At 44.5% G+C, this 26,853-nt stretch overlaps 1 protein-coding gene across 3 annotated transcripts in view; it reads right to left on the bottom strand.

Moving 5' to 3' along the window:
- spg (dedicator of cytokinesis spg) overlaps positions 1 to 26,853 on the bottom strand; it is a 129,089-nt gene that overhangs the window by 70,029 nt on the left and 32,207 nt on the right. For all 3 annotated transcript variants that reach the window (XM_068354028.1, XM_068354026.1, XM_068354027.1), the window contains exons 11-16: positions 26,482 to 26,599; positions 9,964 to 10,096; positions 8,788 to 8,902; positions 8,001 to 8,160; positions 7,453 to 7,725; positions 6,920 to 7,110 (exon numbers count right to left, since the gene is read on the bottom strand). In XM_068354028.1, the coding sequence (XP_068210129.1) occupies positions 6,920 to 7,110; positions 7,453 to 7,725; positions 8,001 to 8,160; positions 8,788 to 8,902; positions 9,964 to 10,096; positions 26,482 to 26,599 (990 nt within the window). The remainder of the gene's footprint in view (positions 1 to 6,919; positions 7,111 to 7,452; positions 7,726 to 8,000; positions 8,161 to 8,787; positions 8,903 to 9,963; positions 10,097 to 26,481; positions 26,600 to 26,853) is intronic.

Genomic DNA, 26,853 nt, shown 5'->3' with positions numbered 1-26,853 from the left:
AGAAGCTTATCTGCATCAATGAGCTAAGTTCACTACATAACCAGTGTAGCTACCACTGGTCCCAGTAAGAATATATTCAAGGACTTGTGGGTATATTCCCACAGACAGTAGACTGTTAAGGTTGTCTGAAGTTTCCAGACCCCAGCCTTCAACACTTTACACTCAGACAGGTTCTTTTTGAAGGCTAGTGTAGAACCAATTCCTCTGACTTCGTGAGCACAAGCTCGAGCGTGTTCTTTCAGATTCTCAGCCGAAGGACAATACTCTCAACTAATCATTCCTCGAAGCTAGAAAAATATGGTATTCATAGAGATCTTCATGAGTCTAACTGTACAAACAAAAAGGTTTTGTAGCTGTGGTTTAAACAGGCTGCATCCACTTAAAATACGGTGAAAATTGTGTACACGCTTCTCTGAGGCTACTGCAGGAAGATGATGATCTTTAAGAATCTGCTCTCCATCTGATGCTTGCCCCAAAGGTCCAAAGGGGCCTGCTTGGGATTGAACTGAAATGACATCCCACGATGACTTGGGTAGTTAGCACTGGAAAACAAAGATGTTAGCGTTGTCTCACGGGAGTTGAATGACATCCTCAAGGGCCACTGCTAGGTCTGGTACTAGGGAACTAAGCACAGGAAGTTTCTTGTTGAGGTGAGTGGCAGACAATAATTAATGGAGAATCCCACAAAGACAAAAGTTTCTTCGCCAAGAGGATGAAGGGAGCACTCTGCGCCTACAACTAGTCCTTGTTGCCTGAGCTTGTTGGCATTTACATTTCTTTTGTCTAAAATGGACCTAGCATTCCAGTCTACTGGGTTGTCTAGCATCTAAGAGTTTTCCAGCTTTGAGAAGTGCTGTAACAGTAACTCCTTCCTTGTTGATGTATGCCACTATAGTAGTGTTACCAAGCGGCCTATCAGACATTGTTGGAATGACTGCAGTGTTACAAGAGCTAACTTTGTTTCCATCCAGTTGATATGCAAGCATTTTCACTACACCAACAACCAGAGGTGTTTTGATTTTTGTGGTGCACATCTAGGGGTTTCCCTTGTTGAAACTCTCACCATTTAGCCACTAAACTAAATCATTCCTTGCTCCTTATTCCACCAGAACCAGATGGAGAGGAGGATTATTGGTGGCTAACCTGTGTCTCTTTGGACACCACTCGAGGATTCCCTAATGCAAGAGATGCCTGAGTAGCTGTTGCCACTGTCATGCAAGTAGTTTTGCTGGGAGACAAAAAGGTTGCACTACCTATCTGAGTCTGCTTATGCAGTCATTTGATGGGAGGACTTTGCTGCTGTCGCATCTATCAACAACTCCAGATACTCCACCCTCTGCCTGGATGAGACGTAATTTCTCCTGAGGAGCCTCTTTCTATGCTGAAGCAGTTGCCTCCGAGAGGAAGATGGGATCAGCCAGATGTCTGAAGCAGTTGCCTCCGAGAGGAAGATGGGATCAGCCAGATGTCTGATCTCGTGTTTTCCAATTGTGAAGTTGTTTGTGTGGTTTCCAATTGCATGGTTCTTGATCACATTGTTCCCAATAGCAGCAGGTAGTTGATGCCGATTGAGAAAATATGAGAAAACCTGTCTTGAGGGAAGAGAATGCAATCAGACCATTCCCGTGAAGTCAAATCACAAAGGGAAGACCAAAAGGGTTACCTCAGCACTCGAGAAGGGAAGATCTCATAGTCCATGCCAGCATGTGAACGATCATTGGTTCCTCTTTCCTCTGTATCCTGGATTGGAAAAGTCAGAACAAAGCAGATGCCAGAAGTTCTGTAACCTAAATATTACAGAGGAACAGGCATGAGAGATCCAATCGCAAGATGTCCAATCGTGTGGTGTAGGACCAGCAAGTGGAAGATTGTTTCCATAGTGAGTGGTTGCATAGTGATTACTCACGCCCAGTAGTAATATAGGAGGCTGGATCTGTTTTCATCTCTGGTTTTCTTAAAAGGGAAGGGAAGAGAGAAGAGCATATCCTCTCGCAAGGGGAGCGTATGTTCGGAACCAAACAGAGAAAACAAGCATGTGCACTCCTATGCAGGTACTGAAACTTATTTTCTGGATAGGAAACTTCAAGATACAAAAACTTGTCTCGTCTCAAAGGTAAGGCCATTCCAAAACTGTATTCCCAAGTGAAAACGCTCTTAGTACGTACTGCTGCTTCTTTCGACGCTCTTCAAAATCTTGTGGTTGCTGAAACATCACAGATGTCCCAGTGCAGGAGAGGAGTAAGGGTGGCACCCAATGTCCTGACTGGTAGTGTTTGCTTGGTCTTCCATGAGACCTAACACTGGCAGCAGGAGAGTGAGCTACATTATTTTGTACCAAAATATCTTCCCAGGGAGGGGAGGGTTTTGGTACAGCACTGCTTTTCCTATAAAATAGGTCTATGTCTCATGACACGTGGACTCCTCCTCTCACCAAAGAGAAAAGGTCACAGGGTGTTGTCTTTCTGGGTAAAAATGACTCTCTGAAGCTCTCTGAAGAAGTTGGAGGGCAAATGCATCAGCCTTCATCCTAACCAACAGTATGGGTACTCTTTCCAATATTGGACCAAGTACTGGTAGTAGGAGTGTGAGCAACCATACCTCATACCTACCCAATACCCCGTGCTGGGTGGTGTACAGCGCGTTCTCTCCTGCATACAAGGGGCAAGGTCAGACAAAGTCTTGTACGAGTTTGAAAGATTGGTCTTCATAGGTGATTTCTTCTTCTTTTATTAACAGCTGGAGTCATGTCTAAATGGTCAGCAGTTAAAAAAACTCTTTCTACTGTGCTCTTGCACCAAACTGAGAAAGGAATAGGAGCAAATCTCTGTAGAGGAAGAGACACAATTTGGAGGTCTGACTCCTTAAATGCTGACATGCTCCTAGCTTCTATGCACTCAAGAGGCTGGAGAAGAACTAGTTTCTTCGTTTCCTGATGGCTAAACTTAAAATCATGACAACCAACGACTCATAGGCACATTGTGTGACAGCCTGTTGGTGATGAGGAAACTTCCCAATGATAGTGAGTAAGGGAAGTGGTGTCTCAATGACCGTTAGAGCATTCAGATTGGTCATGATCTCGCCTCTTGGGAAACTGTCAGAAGGACTGGAAAGATGGCGGCGTCCTTTATTCTGATAGAGGGTCCGAGAACTTGGTCTCATACGAGGCCGAGTGATGTTAACAGGCGTGTGAACGCCTACATCACATACCACTCAAGAGCTGAGTACTATCTTGGTAGGTACCAATTAGAGTTGAGTACTGCCTCTCCTGGCTAGTGCTGTACTTGCATCATGGAGAGAGATCATCGGTTACACATAGCTACTTTGAGATCTTAGACAAAGTATTCTTTTATGGGTTTAGATGCAGCGCTCAGATGAAGACACTGCATTTGGATTACTGTATGGCTAAACCCAGGTACAAATTCGGGACAAAAGCGGTGCACACTGAAGTTTGTTCCGCAGGGACAAATTACGACACCACTTCAACCTTCTCTTTCTCTCTTCCAAAAGAGATTGTCCTGGGAGGGATAAAGAACACAGCTATACATTCCAACCATCAGTGCACATGTGCGTGCTTGTTTTCTTAAGAAACAGAGCAAAGGTAGTATGTGTGTGCGCAACTATATCAACACGTATACTCAAGGATGAGAATGCTTCCGTTACATAAGAAGTCCCCACACAAATGAGGCAAAAATGTACAAAGTTGCTTCCCGATGTAAAACATTCTCAGTACAGTACTACACTTTCTTCTACGGTAGAAGCCGCACATACGTGAATCCTATCGATTGATCCTCCTGGATTTCTACGCAGATGTCTTCCATCGCCTATCTGGAAGACTTCAGAAAATCTCTGAAGAAGGAAAAAAGATGAGGACCTGCAACCAATTCCTTATGAAGGAGAAAGTGCTTGGTCCTTTGCAAGAATGACGGGGCAAAGTAAACATGTTCCCGATAGAGGAGAAGAATAATCACGTAATGACTGGACACACTGAAAATGCTCAAGAGTTAACAGAATGTGGACACCCGGGGTAATCTAGAACAAGAGGTGCATATCCTTAAAAGCGTGGAAATCGTGTGAACATAGATCATGCGTGCTCTTGCTCATGGATGATTGCGGGCATAGACAATTGTGCGCATGAACCATCGTCTGCATGGTTGACTGTGGCAAGGTTTGTGTCATAGACACCTTGTGTATGTACAGAAAGCGATAATGTCAAAAGCTGTACGCGTGAAGACATTGCTCGCACAGTCAGCCATCCGTCATCGCATGTTTAGACTGGTCATTGATTTCGGGGGAAGGGACGTGTCATTAATTGGCTAACCTTAGGCCACCAATGTTACCCGGCTGTTTTCTCTTCATAGGTGTGTGTGTGTGTTACCTTACCCCAGAGATGATAGAGGACTGACTGTATGCGCTTGAAAGGTACTTTGTTGCTGTCTCACAGGATTTTCTATACAGGAGAGGGGGTTCCCAGCCCCCTCGTCCCGTCCCTTTTAGTCGCCTCTTACGACACGCAGGGATAACGTTGGCGCTATTCTAATTGTTTTATGCCCCCGCGGCCACAGGTACAACGTAAAAACTAAACGCAGAGCCTGTGAGCGTAGAAGTCAGGAACATGGAGATCATAAACATGGAATTCTGGTGTGTTTATATGTGAAAGGCAGTAACTTATGTTAAAGACTATATAGAGTCTGTGGGTGTAAAGTAAGGAACATCAAGCCTATGCTGTTGGACACCTGTTGCGTGTATGTGTCTATTACACAATTATACGATAACTGCAAGAAAATGTGTGGAGGGCAGTATGATAAAAGACTGTATGTAGAGCATGTGCGCATGGATTAAGTTGCGTGTAGAAGGTAGTACATTCCAAACAGTGCACATGAACTCCAATGGGCATGGGTTCTCATGGAGACTGCCTTCAGACCAGTCCAGGAAGGAGAGAAAAGAAGTGTTAAGCCCTTCTACACCAACTGGTACAGCACTTTCTCTCCAACAGACAATAAGAGTCACGCACACCCAACTCCTATCAATCGGTCTTACCGGAACTTCTTCCAATGACGTCCTCTATACGATCTCCTAGAAGTAAGATAAGGAAGTGAAGAAAGAAAACCTTGAATTTGGCCTTCTAAGGGATCGTCCAGAATGGTGACGACGCTCCAACCGTGAAAGAGATCAATGGAACTCTATGAAGAGACTGCTCAAGCGGGTGATGCGTCCTTAGCGCCCTTCCTAAAATGGGAAGACACTCCTCCCTCCAATGTAGAACAATGATGTCCAAGGAAAGCTAACTTCCTCAGGGTTATGTTGACATCACCAGACCACACTTGTGAGGGAACAAATAGCTAACAGAAATGCTGCCTAACAGGTAGAAGAATGTGGATATTGGTAGGTTGTGCAGACAACTGTTACCCAGTTACAGTTATCAGGAAACAACTGCAAGACCTCATTTCTTCACTAATATCCAATGATCTGCTAACCAACCAATTTACAGTATCTAAAATAAAAAGCAAAAGATTAAGAATAGATAGTTGGGGATGCCGTAAGCATGTGTGTATTATCTGACAGTTGAAAACAAGGAGGGTACTCAGAGTGCTAGCGAGGGGATGGGCTTCTCCACCACCCACCAATAACTACCGACACCTCGTCAAGATTTTACAAGCAGAGTTCTATTTATGCCAAAAACATACTCCTATCAAAGGACAAGAGTTTATATATGTGTAGGAACAAATACCATACACGATCATATTAATTGGGCAAGCCAATGCCATAAGACCATGTTATACTGTAATTCAAATTTCTACTAAAAAATTATGTTTGTGGGGATTGGCTTGATTCTTATCAGAATTTTTTTAAAAATATTCTTCTAGAAAGACTAAAAAAGGAAAACAAATAATTTGGCCTCTGAGCTTTTTTAAGTCATGTATGGAAAAAATTTATATTGCAATCAATATTGCAATATTACATATAATAAAATTCTCAATGAATCTTAATTGTTCATCTCTTAGAAAGTAATTTTTTCTTTCGTAGAAGTTAATTTCTAACTAAATGGCAAAATAAATATAATACTGATAGAAATTGCGCTATCGTTCATAGTAACCAGATAATAATTTGAAAAAAAGTTTAAGGTACTACATCAAGCTATAAAAGTTACTAATAATTCATTTTTGTAGTTTAGATATAATGTATACTATACATACTTGTCTCTTATATGTATAAATTATTATCATGTACCACATTTAAGCCTTCTAATCACCCATTTTGGAGAAGGTGGCATAGAAGATGATGATGATGATGATGTGACAAGCCCCAAGCAAAATGGATTAATTACTTTACAAATGGAATAATGATTTAAAACACTAATTAAAACAGTAAAGTTTTGTCACCTAAAGTCAGCAATTCAAACTTGCTGTATGTACTTTATGATAGAAGTGAAATCCCTCTCCTATCTCCTACAATCATAAACGAACTAGAAAGGTTATGACATGTATTAGACTTGGATTGTCTTTAATGGTTGTATTGTTTAATATAGTATAAGAAACTTTATAAAATTATACTACAATAGACTATAAATGTACTGTGCTAAAGCAAATTTTAGATTAACTTTGCTAGTGCCTAGGATCCACACCTCGCAATGAGTTGAGATGGCACTTTAGATACAGCATTGGAGTGAATTCTCTAAATTATTTCCAAGTTATGCATTGTCTAGGTACTCATTATATATTATAATCTACAGTATACTAAATTGCAATACAGTACTAGGAATGTAATAAATGTGTTTTCTTCAACATGGCAGTAAACATTTAGATCATAATCCTGCCTGCACCACCAATACCATAGTCAACAACTAATACTTTCCCTGAACCCAAAACCCACTAGACATAATTCAATCAACAAGCATTTTAAGGCAAAATGCAGGACTTACTAGTGCCTGGAAGACATGGCCTGAATGCTGAGTGGAGTTGCCATCATCTGTAGAGAACATGGCAAAAAGGGCATCTAAAACATCTTGTAGGAACTTAACAGTTTCAGCGCCATCAACACGAGTAACCCGCGACAGAGTTTCTCCAATACCGTCTGGCGTTGAACGCCATCTCAAAAGCGAAAGCAGATCAACTGGAAGACAAAATTAGTGAAGTCATAAACAAACTTGAAAAACAAATTTAAGTGTAAAGTTATAAATCAAGAAGAATAAAGAATGACACACATCATAAACAAAAGTACAACAGCTATTCTCCATAGACAACTTATATCAATCATGAAAAATGATGTACTAAACTCTCAAATACTAGTATTAAGTGAATCCCTTTTGAATAGATGGTAAAAGCTAAAAAAAGAAAAGGTTGAAGAGTTCAAAATTACAATTGGAAAAGACCATTATGGAGATATTCCTAAGTTTTAGTTAAACTTCACAAGTCAAAAATTTTCAATCACAAATAACAGCAATGTAATCCTTACCATTTTGTGTAAGCTTAGTTGAGCAAAGTAATGTATCAATAACTATGAATTCTTTGGGGGATCGCTGGAATGGTAAAGAATATATGCAATCTACCGCCTCCTTAGAAAGAAACGGCATGGTCAGGTACTCCGCAGGATTATTTAATCGTGCACGTTCATCACACTTATAAACACAAAGTTCGTGAGAGCCATCACGTAAGGTTGTCCCTCCTTCATCGTCCATTAGCCGTATAAATGAAAAGCCAAACAGTTTCTTTTCATTTTTTTCTCTAGCTGTAACCAAAAGTACAATATTGAGAACAATAATAATTATTTGATCACCTTATAACTAGAATTAAACACTAAATGCACCAGAATAGATAAGGTTAAGGGCTGAAAAAAAGCCACTTACAATAAATTAAATATAAAATGCTGTAACTTTTTTATGATATACATAATTCAATAAAGTGTTTTCAGCCATATGATAAAAATAGAAACAATTTCTTTGTATAAAAAAATCTATTACTGTGGAGAGAGGAATTGCTACGAAAAACATACTCTTAACTCACTTGAACAATGTCTGTATTCTAATCTCAAGTGAGCTCCTCCAAACTGGTCTATTGGGATGGCAACTTTTAATCTTTCATTCCAACGTGGAGAATTGTTGTGATACATGATCATGGACGCATATTCAGTAGTTCCTTCATGACCCATACCACTGTATATACACTAAAAGGACAAAAACATGTTGGCTTCGTAAAGATACAATTAAGTATATGTAAAGAAACAGGCAAATATGCTATGCCTCATTCAAACCTATGCTACTTTACTTCCAACAACTACTAATAGATCTTAATATTTCAGAAGTTCTAAATCAAAATGAAAATCCCCCTTATAACATAGCACAAAAATTATTTTTAATTCTTCCTAAAAGCAGTGCATGTACAAACAAACAAAAAGAAATCCAAAGAATTACACTGAGAATCTGAAAATATGTCAATGATTAAAAACTCAGTGCACAAGTATTTGATATATCAAAAGAAATGTTACTCGCTTCAACTTAGAGGAAATTTCTCATATTCTTAAATATGCAAATTGTATATAAATCTATGTGAATTCTATAGTATCAACATTACCATTAATAAAACTATACAAAATACAGGAGAGTCTAAACTCAAACTCTTAAAAGATCATAAACCAAGTCTTGTCATGCAGCTTGAATGAAAAGAAACCCCCAATCATTTTCATCATTCGATGTCTCAATGCAACAAGTAATTCTCATTAACAAAATACATAGCATTGCAAAAATATTTTCAACCGTGATACAAATTCATATTCCATTAACATAAAACACACCTCAAGAGGCCGTCCCTCAGCATCCAAGGCTGACACCGTGACCTCAATGTTCTTTGCGACAGATTTTCCGCCTCTCTCAAATTCACCACTGTTTAGTGTTACGTAAAGGTCATTTCTGAAAGTAACAGAAAATACACTTACATCACAGTAATGTATAAGAAAACAAAGCAACTACTGAAAAAAAAGGCAATCACTATGCTAATAAACCATTTACAATAAAATAAAGAACTGTTCAGTACTTCACCAATTTACATTTTAGTTATAAAATGATAAACTTCATTTTACAACTGAAAGACCTAATTAGAATTTTACAAGATACAAATGACTGCGTCTCATTCAAGTGAACCGAACCTATGAAAGACAAACAAAATCCCTTATCATTCTCATAGATCATTGCAACATACTTTTCATCCCAATAATATTTGGTTCCTTCATGTTTAAACTTCTTGTCTGAAGTTTTCTTTGACCTTCATAAATAAACCTTTTATAAATGAATCTTAGAACCAAAAGGATTTTTTTTTTCAATTATTGCATGTACAGTAGCAATAAATAAGCATCAATTAATTACTCAAAAATTCCGAGCATTCAAAATACCTGTGTAACTTATATACAGTACAGTAACTCTAGTCTTGAACATTTAATTTTGTAACATATATTCTACTTATGGCAGTGTCTAGGCTGATATCCCATCTCAGTACTTTTCTAGTCAATGCATAACAACTGTTTCACTACTAATTTCTCAATCAGGATCCAGTTAGACATCAGCATAAGAGAAAATACGCTTCAACACTGGTACTCACTTACACAAAGAAATGTAATTTAAGTAAATTGGAGGAAAAGTTTGTAAATAAAGATGAGGTCTGAGTGAGTAAAACTATCAGAACTTGGGACAGAACAATTTCATTCACATCCCATCATAGTGGCTTAAAATGTAGGTACCGTATAACAAACTACTTAAAAGCAAGAATAGTTAATATTTAGGTTTCATCACATGTTAAATCTTCTTACCATCAATTTTCTAGTTAAGAATTATAAAAAGCAAAACACTGCCCAACTGAGAAAATCAACAAAATACAAGTTACAAATACAAAACAATTTCCACATTTACCTAAATATCAAGCAAAAATGATCATACTGTACTACAGGTGTTAAAAAATTATACAGTATAACACAAACCTGACATCTCCAGGCATGATGACATCAGAAAAGCCCAATTTCTTAGTGATGCATACATTCTTAAGTAGTAGCGGGTTTTCTTTAGTAGCTTGTTCTAATTCACCATGGACCACTTTGACACTTACAACCAGGCCTGAAAAATTTGAGGCAAAATTACATCAATATCCAGAACAGTATTACTAATAATAATGTCCAAATCCATTAAGGTAGTACCTTGGTTTACGAGTTTAATATGTTGATAGAGTGAGCTCATAACCTAAAATTATCGTAAACTATACGAATTTCTCCCCTAAGAAATAAAGGCAATTCACTCGATGTGTTCCACAAGTGCATAAATACACATTATCACTCATTTCCAAATGTTTGTAATGTAATTTAAGGAGGAAATTATAACCACTAACCTCAGACATTAATACAAATTAATAATTCACAACAAAAAAAAAGAAATGGACAAATTAACTCAGAGTTTACCCGTGAGGAAAGCTGTGGCTGGTGAAAGGGAAACAAGACAGGAGGGGGAGGAGGGTGGGGGTTCCTACTTGAGAATTTCCCTCCATGAGCACTTCAGGTAAAATATTGTGAGTTCTCTCTCTTGAACAACGTTCATTATCACTGACTGAATCAATTAATTTAAGCATTATGGACATTTGGTCATCTTATTTCACACTCTTGCATTCAAACTTGACAAGGAACCTATCTAAAGATGAATGTTTTTGCCATTTCTTTAAAATGGTTTTAAAATCATGTGAACACTACGTATGTAGCGTAGGGGCAATGCACGATAGATTTTAGTAGGTAGCAGGTTGGCCAGGGCACCAGCCACCCATTGAGATACTACCACTAGGGAGTTATGGGGTCCTTTGACTGGCCAGACAGTACTACATTGGATCCTTCTCTCTGTTTACGGTTCACTTTCCCTTTGCCTACAAATACACCGAATAGTCTGGCCTATTCTTTACAGATTTTCCCCTGTTCTCATACACCTGACAACACAGAGTACCAAACAATTCTGCACCCAAGGGTTTAACTACTGCACTGTAATTGTTCCGTAGCTACCTTCCTCTTGGTAAGGGTAGAAGAGACTCTTTAGCTATGGTAGGCAAATCTTCTAGGAGAAAGACACTCCTAAATCAAACCATTGTTCTCTAGTCTTGGGTAGTGCTATAGCCTCTGTACCATGTTCTTCCAGAGTCTTGGGTTAGAGTTCTCATGCTTCAGGGTACACTCAGGCACACTATTCTATCTAATTTCTCTTCCTCTTCTTTTGTTAAAGCTTTTCTAGTTTATATAGGAAATATTTGTTTAGGTGTAGTTGCTGTTCTTAAAAGTAATAATAATAATAATAATAATAATAATAATAATAATAATAATAATAATAATAATAATAATAATAATAATAATAATAATAATAGACTCGTTATTGCTTGTCAGCCAAAAATGTGCATATGAGTGGAAGACGGATACAATGCTCATAAATTTACCTAGTCTTTAAGCTCATACTGATTTATTTTTAATCAATCACTACTACATTTAGGTAATACATTTACTGTACAATGAATATCAAAAATTTTAAGTAATTTTTATTTTTCCTAACATACTTACCGAGAACTACTTTCTTAGGAGTTACCTGTAATCTCCTCTCTACCGACCAGAGTTTTGTGTAGGGTACCCTCCATCCCGTTTTCTATGGAGGCCTACCCCGCCATTAAAGAATGTGCCCCGAGGGTAGGCTTAGCGCTAGGTCGATGTCCACTTGGGTCGAAATCTCCAGTAGGTTCTATTGAAGTAGCACAATACTTGCAAGGGAAGAGAGGCACTCGGGGAAGGAAGGGAGGGCCATTACCCGAAAGTAGCTCTCGGTAAGTATGTTAGGAAAAATAAAAATTACTTAAAATTTTTGATTTGTTCCAACACGAATACTTACCTCGAACTACTTTCTTAGGAGACTTATACTTTAGGAGGCGGGAGTACTATTCTGACCTACAGACCCAGTAAGCGGAGGCCAAGCAGCCTAGGAATAACAGTACATACTAGAAAACGGAAACTACACAAAGAGCTCACGTTAGTGTCTAAGTACTCACCCTTTGAAAATCTTCTTCTGATGTTGCATCCAGTAACGTAGTTGTGAAGAACGTGTAATCCAATGGTACAAGCTGGTAATCTCCAATGAGGATAGGGAGCAACCGGGTAGGATGGAAGGAAACCCACCTGTGTCTCCCGGTTGCTATCCGTGATTGAGCCTGGGGCTTTTACCGTTAAACCATTTGGAGGGCGGAGATGACTGTTCCAATGGAGAACCTGTCTAAGGACTTCCTCGAGTAGTCCTTGAGGTAATGGGCAGTAAAGGTCGACTGGTTCGACCAAGTACCTGCCCGAAGGATCTGACCCACTGCCATGTTTTTCTCAAAGGCTAAGGACATGCTCAGGCCTCTGATGTCATGAGGTCTGGGGGCACCTGGCACGGCCAGGCCTTCCTCCATGTAGGCTCTGGCAATAACTTGTCTCAACCAGAAGGAAATGGTGTTCTTGGACACTTGCTTCTTAGTAACACCCGTGGATACGAAGAGGCTCTTGATGCCTGGGCGGAGATGAGCCGTTCTTTCAAGGTATTTTCTAATGGTTCAGACAGGGCATAATTTCAAATCCTCCGAATTACCCATTCTAGGGATGGCTGGTATGGAGAAACCTTCGAACTTCGGATCCCAGACCGCCGGGTTCTGGTTCTTTGCCACAAAAGAAGGCACGAACTAGAAGGATACTTCTTTCCACCCCTTCGAATGAGAAACGTCATATGACAGCCCATGGATCTCACCCACTTTCTCAGCGGATGCCAAGGCCAGCAAGAAGACTGCCTTGAGAGTGAGATCTTCAGGACCTTAGCTAGTCCCACTGGGGCACCCTACTCGCTTGTGGGGGGCAGGACTGCTCGAAGCTCTTGACAAGCATCGCTATGTGCCTAGAGGACCCCAGGTCGATGCCCTTCAGGAGGAAGACTTGGCCTAAGGCAGCCCGAACCCCTTTTATGGCTGGGATTGACATTCCCATTTTGTCTCTGAGAAATACCAGAAAATCCGCTATGTCCGGGACAGAGGCATTAAGGGGCTTAATGTGCCTCGCAGAGCACCACTTCGTGTAGGAGGCACACTTAGCTTGGTAGAGCACAGCTGAAGACTTTTTCAGGTATAGCGACATTCTCTTAGCAGTGGATGAAGAATATCCTTCCTTCTTCAGGAGTCGCTCGATAGTCTCCAGGCGTGAAGACGTAGGGACTGTGGGTTGTCATGGAGCCTGAGAAAATGCGGTTGATGTAGAAGGTCTGACCTGTCAGGTAGAGGCCACGGAGGTTGACTCGCCAGGTCTTTTAGGTCCGCGAACCACTCTCTCTCCGGCCACCAGGGCGCTACCAAAGTCATCTTTAAGATTCGGGCTGTCCTTACTCTGTTGAGCACCTGCCTTATCAACGTGAAAGGGGGAAAAGCGTACACGTCTAGATTGTCCCACCTGTGCTGAAAGGCGTCTTCCAAGGCTGCCTTCGGATCTGGTACAGGAGAACAATATACGGGGAGTTGGGCGTTGAGTTTGGTTGCAAAGAGGTCCATCACCGGGGAACCCCAACGTTGGATGATGAGCTTGGCTACTTCTGGGAGGAGGGACCACTCAGTCCCTACTATTTGGCCCACTCTGCTGAGACCGTCGGCCAGCACGTTTTTCTTCCCGGGAATGAACCTTGCTAACAATACCACTTGGTTCTCTTCTGCCCAATCTAGAATCTTTATGGTGAGATCGCATAACTCCTTCGACTTCAAGCCTCCTTGCTTCTTTATGTATGCTACTACCGTGGCGTTGTCGCACATCAACGCCACGGTGTTTCCCCTTAGAAGATCTGCGAAGTGTAGGCAAGCCTTCTGGACTGCCTTCAACTCCAGGACATTGATGTGGAGCTCCTTTTCCCCATCCAACCAGGTCCCTCGCGCTATCTCGTCGAGGAGATGGGCTCCCCATCCTTGGTTGGAGACGTCTGTGAACAGTAGTAACTCGGGGGGGTCGCTCGCGAAGGGCATCCCCTCGAGCCAGTTCGACCGGCAATGCCACCATTCCAGGGAGGGCCTCGTGTTTGGTAGAACTAGGATTAGGACTTGTTGCGAGTCCAGTTGGCACCAGAGGTTCTTCAGGTTCCATTGTACGGCTCTGAGCCTTACCCTCCCCTGGGGAACCAGTTTCTCCAACGACACCAGGTGCCCTATCAGTCTTTGCCAGTCTTTTGCTCTCCTGGGACGCCCCGATAGGAACGGGCGAATGATTTCCATGAGGTTGTTTATTCTATCTTCCGAAGGGAAAGCTTTTCCCAGAATGGTATCTAACGTCATTCCCAAGTAGGTCATTCTGGTGGATGGGGATAGGTTTGATTTTTACGGGTTGATCACGATGCCCAGATCCTTGCAAAACTGGAGGAGTTTCATCCCTTGTTCCTCCAAGAGGTCCTTCGAGGCGGAAAGAAGCAACCAGTCGTCCAGGTATCGGATGAGGCGAATGCCTCGTTCGTGAGCCCACACTGAGACAGTCGTGAAGACTCTCGTGAACACCTGGGGCGCTGTTGACAATCCAAAGCAAAGGGTCTTGAATTGCAGGATCTGGGAACCCCATTTCACCCGGAGAAACTTTCGACTCGAGGGGTGGACCGGAATTTGGAAGTAGGCGTCCTTGAGGTCTATGGTCATCATGTAAGCTTTCTCCCTCAAGGACAGTAGGACTGACTTCGGAGTGTCAATTTTGAAGTCTGTCTTCTTGATGAACTTGTTGAGAGCCGACAGATCTATAATCCCCCCCCCCCCCCCCCCCCGTCGCTTTTTCCACCAGGAACAGACGACTGTAGAAACCCGGGCCTGGGAAAAGAATTTCTTCCATGGCGCCCTTCTCCAACATGGAGGACACTTCCTCTTGAAGGGCGGTCTTCTTCAACGGGTCTTTGGGAGCCAGCCATTCCGCCCGGATGGCCGGGATTAGAGGGGGTGGTTCTGCTAAGAACGGCAGTCTGTAGCCCTCCTTCAGTACGGACACTGTCCAAGGCTCCGCTCGGTGAGCCTTCCATGCTTGCCAATGAAGTCTGAAGCATCCCCCAACCCGAGGCTTGGGCGAGGATAGGGAGCCTCTCACTCTATCTCCTTTTGGAGGAGCGGCCTGAACGGCCTCTCCTAGAGGCAGAATAACCTGTTCTAAAGGAGTTAAAAGATGCTGGAGCTCCCCTACAGGGGGGCTGAGGCGCTGAGGACCAGGAGGAAGAAGGGGCCTCTCTCCTCGTCATGCTGGGAGAGGCCTGGGCCGTCGCGGCACTGTCTGAGACGGACCTCTTGTAGGGCGGTCTCCTAGTAGGCGTAGGCCTGGGGGTGTTCAAATCTTTCCGCTTCGAGACCTTCTCCATAATGGTCTCTAATTCTTTTACGGGAAACAAGGAGTCACCCCACAAGGGCAGGCTCCTCATGGCCCGCGCTTCCCTGTCTGGGACCTTCCGGGACACCTTAGCCAGGACGGTGTCTCTTTTGCGGAGTACCCAATTCGCTGTCAAGACGAGCAACTGGTACGTCAAGAACTTTAAGGTCTTACCCCCGGAGGTAATAAGTTCCCTCAGGAGGTTCTGCTGCTCAGGGTCCGCGGGGTCGAACGAGGATTGCACTCCTACTAAGGTGGAAGCCCACCAGTCCAGCCAAGAGGAGACGTGCACCAGGTCCCTCGACATTTCTTCCATCATGGAGGCCTCCGATGGAGAAAAACAAACTGGGGCCGACGAGGCTCTATCCTCTGAGACGCCCTGACTCAGGATGTCAAGGGAAGGTTCTACCTTACAGGGGCCTGGACGACGCCCTTCTGGCACATATACCTTGCCCTGAGTCTTGAGGCCCTGGAGCAATTTTGAGGAACTCTGAGTTTTGGGGTCCTCGGCATTACTAGCCACCACTTTGTCCACATATTCTTGCCCTAGGACCAGATCTCGGGCTAGAGGAAGTGCTAGAGAGGTCTTAGGTTGGGTAGGGGCCTGCATTAGCCGTATAAGGCTGGACCTCCAGTAGTCTTCGTCAGTAGCTGCAGGTTCCTCAATCTTATGGTGCCTCCTGATAAGGCCAATCACCCTTCTATAGGCCGAGTCCTCCGTTGGGGAACCCTCCCTACCATCAGCCGAGGTCTCGGCTTGAGACCGGGGAGCTGGGTTGCCGGGCACACCCACCGGACGTCTAGTTCTTGGAGCCAGGGGCGCCGTCCTACCGAGGTACTGGACTTCTTTGGCGGGGGTGTCCGCACCAGGGGCAGGGGTTAACGCAGGCATCGTCGACTCAGCGAGGACTCTCGTCCGCTCAAGGTCTCTGGGGGACGAGGACGCGGTTCCCGTGGGCTGACCCGACAGCGGGAACCGTTCCTTCCGACCCGAAGGCCGCACCAGCTGGGATGGTTCGGCCAGGCTGCCCGAAAGGAAGCGCGTTTCCCCCCGCTGGGCGGGGTGAACCGGAGGCTTCGAGGACTTATGCCTGCCTGTAGAGTCCTTCTCGTGAACTTGCTTGCGAGGGTCAAAGTCGTGTTTGGAGGAAGGTATCCTTGGCAAGAACTCCTTGGACTGGCGGTCAGGGGAACAACGTACTCTTGTCTCACGGGGTACGAAGACCCAATCGCCATCCGGTGACCTACTCCTCCTGTACTTACGTCTTGGAGAGCGGGAGCGTTTCCTGCTGTATCTGGAGCGCGACCTAGAACGGGAACGCCTGCTCCTAGACCGCTCTCTCCGACGGCGATGTTTTCTCCTGGCGTCTTCCCCCGACGAGAAATACTCTTCTGAAGAGCCCGACGACACTGCACTTACCGCATGGCGGGTGGGAGCGGGGACCGCGGGGGACTTCGTAAATCGTTGAGTGCCCGAGGTAGACGGTTGAAGGAATTCTTCGGGGACTTCCGTGAGAGGGGTCGGGAACGATGATTGACGCCCAACGCTAGGAAACCAGGGATCCAGGCCCTCTTCCATTCGTAACGTGGACCTACCTAGTGTCTTCGGAAGCTTCCAACCGAAGGCATCACTTCCCGTAGAACCTAACTTACCCTGGTTGTCACCGCCTGCCGAAGACCCTGAAACACAGGCCCACGAAGGGGGCGAAGACACAGACACAACGTTACTGCCCCACAAGGGGTCATCGGAGGACACGTGCCCCCCGAGCACAAGGGCCGACTCTCCGGACGCACTACTGGGCTCTTCACTAGCCCTAGAAGGACCCACAACCCCCACTGCACATTCACTAGATTCTTGGGGAAGATCGCTTTGTTCTTTCTCCACGACAGACTTACCTCGGCCCCTACTCTGTGTAGGGGACGGTGAAACAGAGGCCCCGTCGGACCGCTCACTGGGTGAAGGTAGCGGCGAAGTAACGCTAGCCTTCCTGGGGGAACGTTTCGACGATTTCCTCTTTTTAGTTCCGTAACGTAACCACTGGATATCACTCCAACCTACACACTCGGAGCACGTATCTGATGACGAACAAACCTTTCCCCTACAGGAGGAGCAAAGGGAGTGAGGGTCCACTTCAGGCTTGGAGAGGAACGCTCCACACGATTTACCGGCTCTAGGCCCAGGACAATGGCGGATTTGCTCTATAATGCACAAACGCAAGACACAGGCACGCAGGGAATCAAGGAATAGACTGGGTAAGCACAAGGGTGGAAGGTTAACACACAGGAACACCCGGGAACAGTACACAGGAAACACAAGTTACCACGCGGGGAACACGTGGGACACACACAACGCACACAAAGGATCGATAGAGAACGAGAGGGACGTGTTGACACGTCGCGACCAGAGAACTTACTGGAGATTTCGACCCGAGCTGACAGCGACCTAGCGATAAGCCTACCCTCGGGGCACATTCTTTAATGCCAGGGTAGGCCTCCATAGAAAACGGGATGGAGGGTACCCTACACAAAACTCTGGTCGGTAGAGAGGAGATTACAGGTAACTCCTAAGAAAGTAGTTCGAGGTAAGTATTCGTGTTGGAACAATTAACGACTCTCAACTCCAGTATCCACTATTGCTAACCACATCAGGAAATTTGGCTGTGTACAATACCATATTGACAATAGAACACAACAATTTCATTCTTCTGTAATTATAAGATTGCAGATCATGCTAATGTACACTCTCAAAATAACTTTCAGAATTGGCATCCACACACACTAACCAGCGCACTAAGCAAATTCTTATTTGATTGATAGTTTAAACTGTTTTCACCCTGTCTGGGAAGATAGATTCTACATCATGAATTTTACCCACTCCAACCTCTTACAACATATTTCATGTGCAGTTACTGCCCATAACTTTCACTATAAATTTCTCTTTCTTTTTCTATCTTAGGTGCTGATAGTTTTTGTGCCTAGATGAATCAAGTAAAATATTGGGCCTTGAATGATAAATTTATTTATTTAGGGGATGGTATTTTTAGGGTTAAAAACAAATTCCATTAGGGCATTTGTAAGGACAAAAACCCAAGTGGTACAACAAAAGTTCAATCTAACCAGGAGACAGTTATTACTGCTACAAAATAGTACCCTACATAAACTAAATGTATTTATTTGGTTTAGATCCACCTGATGATATATTTGATAAATAAGTTTATAATTACTTGAACAGTGCCTTGCCTGCATCAAGAAGTAGGTCTTTTAAGCATAATTCCCCTGCTTCATAAATATTTGGCCCCCAGCTCTAGTCCTTTTTGGGGAATATTTTACTAAAATCCTCTAAGCATAAAAACTTTCAAAGATAGTAAACATGAATAAATTTCTTTTCTATTAATGTATGTCATATTTTGTAATATTAATTAATAATAAAACAAATGAAAAAAAAAAAATGACAATAAATAGATATAAAACATGTCCAATGGCTCCAAATGGTGTAGAAATATCTGAAAGTAGTGTTCATAGATTAAAGTATGCAAGAAAATACACACTGAAAAATGTTATTTTCCTTAGTAAAATAAATTTTTGAATATACTTACCCGATGATCATGTAGCTGTCAACTCCGTTGCCCGACAGAAATCTAAGGTCGGGATACGCCAGCGATCTCTATACAGGTGGGGGTGTACACAACAGCGCCATCTGTGAGCAGGTACTCAAGTACTTCTTGTCAACAAGAACCAATTTTCTCCTCGGTCCACTGGTTCTCTATGGGGAGGAAGGGAGGGTCCTTAAATTCATGATCATCGGGTAAGTATATTCAAAAATTTATTTTACTAATGAAAATAACATTTTTCAATATTAATCTTACCCGATGATCATGTAGCTGATTCACACCCAGGGTGGTGGGTGGAGACCAGCATACATGTTAACATTAGAAGCTAAGTATCCCGTATTTCATTTTAGCAGTTATTCAAAATAACAAACATAAAATAAATAAGTACCTGGTAAGGAAGTCGACTTGAACCATTACTCTGCCTTTTTTAAGTACGTCTTCCTTACTGAGCCTAGCGGTCCTCTTAGGATGCTGAGCGACTCCTAGGTGCTGAAGTATGAAGGGCTGCAACCCATACTAAAGGACCTCATCACAACCTCTAATCTAGGCGCTTCTCAAGAAAGAATTTGACCACCCGCCAAATCAACCAGGATGCGGAAGGCTTCTTAGCCTTCCGTACAACCCAAAAAACAACAATAAAAAGCATTTCAAGAGAAAGATTAAAAAAGGTTATGGGATTATGGGAATGTAGTGGCTGAGGCCTCACCTACTACTGCACTCGCTGCTACGAATGGTCCCAGGGTGTAGCAGTTCTCGTAAAGAGACTGGACATCTTTGAGATAAAATGATGCGAACACTGACTTGCTTCTCCAATAGGTTGCATCCATAACACTCTGCAGAGAACGGTTCTGTTTGAAGGCCACTGAAGTAGCGACAGCCCTAACTTCATGTGTCCTAACCTTCAGCAAAGCAAGGTCTTCTTCCTTCAGATGAGAATGGGCCTCTCTAATCAGAAGCCTGATGTAGTAAGAAACTGCGTTCTTAGACATCGGTAAAGCAGGTTTCTTGATAGAACACCATAAAGCTTCTGATTGTCCTCGTAATGGCTTTGTCTGTCTTAAATAGTACTTAAGAGCTCTTACTGGGCAAAGTACTCTCTCTAGTTCGTTCCCAACCAAGTTGGACAGGCTTGGGATCTCGAACGACTTGGGCCAAGGACGAGAAGGAAGCTCGTTTTTAGCCAAAAAACCGAGCTGCAAGGAACACGTAGCCGTTTCAGATGTAAAACCTATGTTCCTGCTGAAGGCGTGGATCTCACTGACTCTTTTAGCTGTTGCTAAGCAAACGAGGAAAAGAGTCTTTAATGTGAGATCCTTAAAAGAGGCTGATTGAAGTGGTTCGAATCTTGCTGACATCAGGAACCTTAAAACCACGTCTAGGTTCCAGCCTGGTGTGGACAACCGACGTTCTTTTGAGGTCTCAAAAGACCTAAGGAGGTCCTGTAGATCTTTGTTGGTGGAAAGATCCAAGCCTCTGTGGCGGAAGACCGCTGCCAACATGCTTCTGTAACCCTTGATCGTAGGAGCTGATAGGGATCTTACATTCCTTAGATGTAACAGGAAGTCAGCTATCTGTGTTACAGAGGTACTGGTTGAGGAAACTGCATTCGCCTTGCACCAGCTTCGGAAGACTTCCCATTTTGACTGATAGACTCTGAGAGTGGATGTCCTCCTTGCTCTGGCAATCGCTCTGGCTGCCTCCTTCGAAAAGCCTCTAGCTCTTGAGAGTCTTTCGATAGTCTGAAGGCAGTCAGACGAAGAGCGTGGAGGCTTGGGTGTACCTTCTTTACGTGAGGCTGACGCAGAAGGTCCACTCTTAGAGGAAGAGTCCTGGGAACGTCCACTAGCCATTGCAGTACCTCGGTGAACCATTCTCTCGCGGGCCAGAGGGGAGCAACCAACGTCAACCGTGTCCCTTCGTGAGAGGCGAACTTCTGAAGTACCCTGTTGACAATCTTGAACGGAGGGAACGCATACAGGTCTAGATGGGACCAATCCAGCAGAAAGGCATCCACGTGAACTGCTGCTGGGTCTGGAATCGGAGAACAATACATCGGGAGCCTCTTGGTCATCGAGGTAGCAAATAGATCTATGGTGGGCTGACCCCACAGGGCCCATAGTCTGCTGCAAACATTCTTGTGAAGGGTCCACTCTGTGGGGATGACCTGACCCTTCCGGCTGAGGCGATCTGCCATGACATTCATGTCGCCCTGAATGAACCTCGTTACCAGCGAAATCTTTCGATCTTTTGACCAAATGAGGAGGTCCCTTGCGATCTCGAACAACTTCCTCGAATGAGTCCCTCCTTGCTTGGAGATGTAAGCCAAGGCTGTGGTGTTGTCGGAGTTCACCTCCACCACCTTGTATAGCTGGAGGGACTTGAAGTTTATCAAGGCCAGATGAACTGCCAAAAGCTCCTTGCAGTTGATGTGAAGTGTCCTTTGCTCCTGATTCCACGTGCCCGAGCATTCCTGTCCGTCCAGTGTCGCACCCCAGCCCGTGTCCGATGCGTCCGAGAAGAGACGGTGGTCGGGGGTCTGAACAGCCAATGGTAGACCTTCCTTGAGAAGAATGCTGTTCTTCCACCACGACAGTGTAGACCTCATCTCTTCGGAAATAGGCACTGAGACCGCCTCTAGCGTCATGTCCTTTCTCCAGTGAGCAGCTAGATGATACTGAAGGGGGCGGAGGTGGAGTCTCCCTAACTCGATGAACTGGGCCAGCGATGAAAGTGTCCCTGTTAGACTCATCCACTGCCTGACTGAACATCGGTTCCTTCTCAGCATGCTCTGGATGCATTCTAGGGCTTGATTGATCCTTGGGGCCGACGGAAAAGCCCGAAAAGCTCGACTCTGAATCTCCATACCTATATAGACAATGGTCTGGGATGGGACGAGTTGGGACTTCTCTATATTGACCAGGAGGCCCAATTCCTTGGTCAGATCCATAGTCCATCTGAGATTCTCCAGACAGCGACGACTTGACGGAGCTCTTAAAAGCCAGTCGTCCAAATAGAGGGAGGCTCTGATGTCTGCCAAGTGAAGGAATTTGGCAATATTCCTCATCAGTTTGGTAAACACAAGAGGTGCCGTGCTTAGGCCAAAGCACAGGGCTTGGAACTGGTACACGACCTTTCCAAAGACGAACCTTAGGAAAGGTTGGGAGTCTGGATGGATGGGGACGTGAAAGTACGCGTCTTTCAGGTCTAACGAGACCATCCAGTCTTCCTTCCTGACCGCTGCTAGGACCGACTTCGTCGTCTCCATCGTGAACGTCTGCTTGGTGACAAAAGCATTGAGAGCACTGACGTCCAGCACCGGTCTCCAACCTCCTGTCTTCTTCGCTACCAGGAAGAGACGGTTGTAGAAGCCCGGGGATTGATGGTCCCGGACTATGACTACCGCTCCCTTTTGTAGCAAGAGCGACACCTCTTGTTGCAACGCTAGCCTCCTGTCCTTCTCCTTGTAGTTGGGAGAGAGGTTGATGGGAGATGTTGCTAGAGGGGGACTGCGGCAGAACGGAATTCTGTACCCCTCCCTTAGCAACTTCACAGACTGAGCGTCTGCACCTCTGCTCTCCCAAGCTTGCCAGAAGTTCTTGAGCCTGGCTCCCACTGCTGTCTGGAGAGGAAGGCAGTCAGATACTGCCTTTTGCAGACTTGGAACCCTTCTTGGATTTGCCACGGTGACTGTCGGCACGGGTACCTCCTCTGCTGGAGGTTCTGCCACGAAAGGGCGGGATGAACCTAGTTGCTGGTGTGTCCACTGCTGCAGAACGGAAAGGTCTAGGCACGGAAGGTAAAGCTTTAGCCTTACGTGCGGAAGATGCCATCAGGTCATGGGTATCCTTCTGGATCAGCAAGGCAGCCATCCCCTTGATCAGCTCCTCCGGAAACAGACACTTGGAGAGAGGAGCAAACAACAACTCCGACTTCTGGCAAGGAGTGATCCCAGACGACAAGAAGGAGCAAAGATGTTCTCTCTTCTTAAGCACTCCCGACACGTACGAAGCCGCAAGCTCACCAGACCCATCCCGAATGCCTTTGTCCATGCTAGACATGATAAGCATGGCAGAGTCCTTATCTGAAGGGGAAGTCTTTCTGCTTAACGCTCCCAAACACCAATCGAGGAAGTTGAAGATCTCAAAAGCACGAAAGACTCCCTTCAACAGATGATCCATGTCAGAAAAGGACCAGCAAATCTTAGATCGTCTCATAGCCAGCCTGCGGGGAGAGTCAACCAGACTTGAGAAGTCGCCCTGGGCAGAGGCAGGAACTCCAAAGCCAGGTTCCTCTCCCGTGGCATACCAGATGCTAGATTTGGAAGCAAGCTTGGTAGGCGGAAAGATGAAAGCAGTCTTTCCCAGTTGCTTCTTGGACTGCAACCACTCTCCCATAACCCTCAAAGCTCTCTTGGATGAGCGTGCGAGGACAAGCTTGGTGAAGGCAGGAGCAGCTGACTGCATGCCCAGAGCAAACTCGGAGGGAGGAGAGCGAGGGGTTGCAGACACAAACTGTTCCGGATACAAGTCCCTGAACAAGGCAAGGACTTTACGAAAGTCTAAGGAGGGAGGCGTAGACTTGGGTCCTTCTAAGTCGGAGTGCGGTTCATCCAAATGTGCAGCTTCGTCATCCGATACTCCATCATCCGAAAGCTGAGTAGGAAGTGGCAAAGGTGGAGCAGTAAGCTGAACGGCTGAATCCGGCAGCACGGGTGCATGCGTAGCTGCTGCGGATCCAACATCATGCCGCTGCTGGTCAGTCTGCGACTGGCAACAACAAAAGCAGAGTGGTGGTGTGTGGGAGGGACTGCCGTGGGTTGCGGAGCATGCCGTATGGGATGCGGAGCATGCCGCATGGGTTGCGGAGCATGCCGCATAGTGTCAAAACACGGCAGCTCTACAGCACCTTCCCACTGCTGATGCGGTAGCTCACGCATGTCAACGGAGGGTGCAGCATGAACATGCGTCTGGCAGGGTGGACTGCGCATCGGTGGTGGAGCTCTCACAGGCGGAGTGTGGGAGCAGGCAGCCGCAGTATCTGCTGAGCGCACAACCGTGGCAGGTTGTAGGTTAACAGGTGCAGTGTCAACCTTCTCAGCATGATACTCTTGCATGAACGCAGCAAGCTGAGACTGCATAGTCTGCAGCATGGACCACTTAGGGTCTACCGTGGTTGGTGCGGCAACAGACGGAGTAGTAGCCTGTTGTGGAACCACTCTACCTCTCTTGGGAGGTGTGCAGTCTTCGGAAGACTGCGGCGAGTCCGAACTGACCCAGTGGCTACACCTGGGCCGTTGGACTCGCTCGGAAGGGACCTTGCGCTTGAGAGGTCGTGAGACCTTGGTCCATCGTTTCTTCCTCGAAACTTCTTCCACAGACGAGGAATGATAGGGCTCATTCGTCTGTTTGTGGATGGGACGATCTCTGACAGATACGTCCGCAACCACTGAGGGTACATCCGTACGCTGATCAAGGCCTGCCGAACCCTTTGGTCCTTCGACATTGCTTCTCCCCTGGGCTTGGGAGCTTGCAAGAGGTCCCGGACTGGGAGGACGACTGGCACGAACAGATGTACCCTCATGCGCAACACTGACACTGACACTTTTCACTTCACTTGCACTAACAACACTTCCCACTGCACTATGCGCTTTCAGCTCTTTGACATCTGCCAAAAGCTGATTACGGTCATTAGCCAATGACTCCACTCTGTCACCAAGAGCCTGAATGGCACGCATCATATCCGCCATGGAGGGATGAGCACTAGTAGCAGGGTCGGGAGTCACCACTACAGGGGAAGGAATAGGTTGAGGGGCATGGGGAGAGGAAAAATCAAAAGAGCGAGAAGAACTCCTCCTGATCCTATCCTTCTCTAGCCTACGTGCATTTTTAAGGAATTCGTTAAAATCGAATTCCGAAAACCCAGCGCATTCCTCACATCGATCTTCCAATTGACAGGATTTACCCCTACAATTGGAACAAACGGTGTGAGGATCTATGGAGGCCTTCGGAAGACGCCTAGTACAAGCCCTAACACTACACTGCCTGTACTTAGGGACTTGAGACTGGTCAGACATCTTGAATTGTAGAAATAGTCAAGGGGGAATTCCAAAATCTAGCAAAGTTCGTTAACAATTAATCCAAATTAAATCAAAAAGCTTGCTAAGCTAATGATAAAGATTCCTGAATAGCGAAGGCTAAAATCTAGAGCGAATACATCACCAAAATCGTGAAAAACAACTCCAGAATCAACAGCGTATCCAAGTAGGTCTTGCCGGTGGCACGACAGAGGAAAAATTGGTTCTTGTTGACAAGAAGTACTTGAGTACCTGCTCACAGATGGCGCTGTTGTGTACACCCCCACCTGTATAGCGATCGCTGGCGTATCCCGACCTTAGATTTCTGTCGGGCAACGGAGTTGACAGCTACATGATCATCGAGTAAGATTAATATTGAAAAAACTATATTAAGTTAATTATGGACATAATCACTCACCACTGACAATTTCAAGGACATTTCAGGATTACCAACCCATACGGTATGAGGGAGGGTGAGGCTGCCATGGCTGCCAGACACTCAATAATTCTTTAACTGGCCGTAACTGGCTTCGCCCAGGAGTAACCCCAATTAAATATAAATAACTTGGTATGTATTATTATTACTTGCTAAGCTACAACCCTAGTTGGAAAAGCAGGATGCTATAAGCCCAAGGGCTCCAACAGGGAAAATAGCCCAGTGAGGAAAGGAAATAAGTAAAAACTACAAGAGAAGTTTAAGAACAATAATAACATTAAAATAAATCTTTCACACATAAACTATAAAAACTTGAAAATAACAAGATGAAAACTTCAAAATAACAAGAGGAAGAGAAACAAGATAGAATAGTGTGCTCAAGGGTACCCTCAAGCAAGAGAACTCTAACCCAAGACAGTGAAAGACCATGGTAAAGAGGCTATGGCACTACCCAAGACTAGAGAACAAGGGCTTGATTTTGGAGTGTCCTTCTCTTAGAAGAGCTGCTTACCATAGCTAAAGAGTCATTTCTACCCTTACTAAGAGGTTAGTACCCACTGAGCACTTGAAATGCAGTAGTTAACCTTTTGAGAAGAAGAAGAATTGTTCAGTAATTTCAGTGTTGTCAAGTGTATGAAGAAAGAGGAGAATGTGTAAAAATTAGGCCAGACTATTCTGGGTTTGTGTCAGCAAAGATGAAATAGGCCATAAACAGAGAGAGGGATCCTATGTGGTACTGTCTAGCCAGTCAAAGGACCCAACAACTCTCTAGGGGTAGTATTTCAATGGGTAGCTGGTGCCTTGGCCAACCTACTACTATTATCCACAGAGAGAACAAATTCCTTTTTTGTACTATACAGGGCATTAAAAAGCATACACAATTTACATTCTGTGCAAAATATGAATACAGTATTATAAATTTTGGTCTTATTTGGAATAGTTTAACTTTCTATTTAGCCAGTGTTACTTACCGTAACTAGCATTATTAGACATAATTGAATATTTGTTTGATTGTTTCTTGAAAACCAACTCTGGTAGTTGCCAAAAGTCCTTCTCGTCAGAGGAGAAGAGTTTTCCTGTTAGCTCAACCTACAGGCAGAGAAAAAAAAATAATACAACTGGCTGGATGAGCTTGCAGTACAGTATATGAAATAGATATAGAGAAGTACATTGCCTCCGATATTGTAAATAACTTGGTTTAATATGTTTATTTAATCAAGAAATAAGATAAATAATCTTTATGATGTATAAATGAAATAGGTACCCAGGCAGATTTACCTTGAATGACTAATCAATGAGAGATAATACACTAATATATATACTTCAATATCTTCAGTTTTGAA

This window comes from Palaemon carinicauda, chromosome 30, assembly GCF_036898095.1.
Source record: "Palaemon carinicauda isolate YSFRI2023 chromosome 30, ASM3689809v2, whole genome shotgun sequence".
Taxonomy (NCBI): domain Eukaryota; kingdom Metazoa; phylum Arthropoda; class Malacostraca; order Decapoda; family Palaemonidae; genus Palaemon; species Palaemon carinicauda.
Note: the sequence above shows the minus strand (reverse complement) of the source record. Positions and strands in the feature narration are given on the sequence as shown.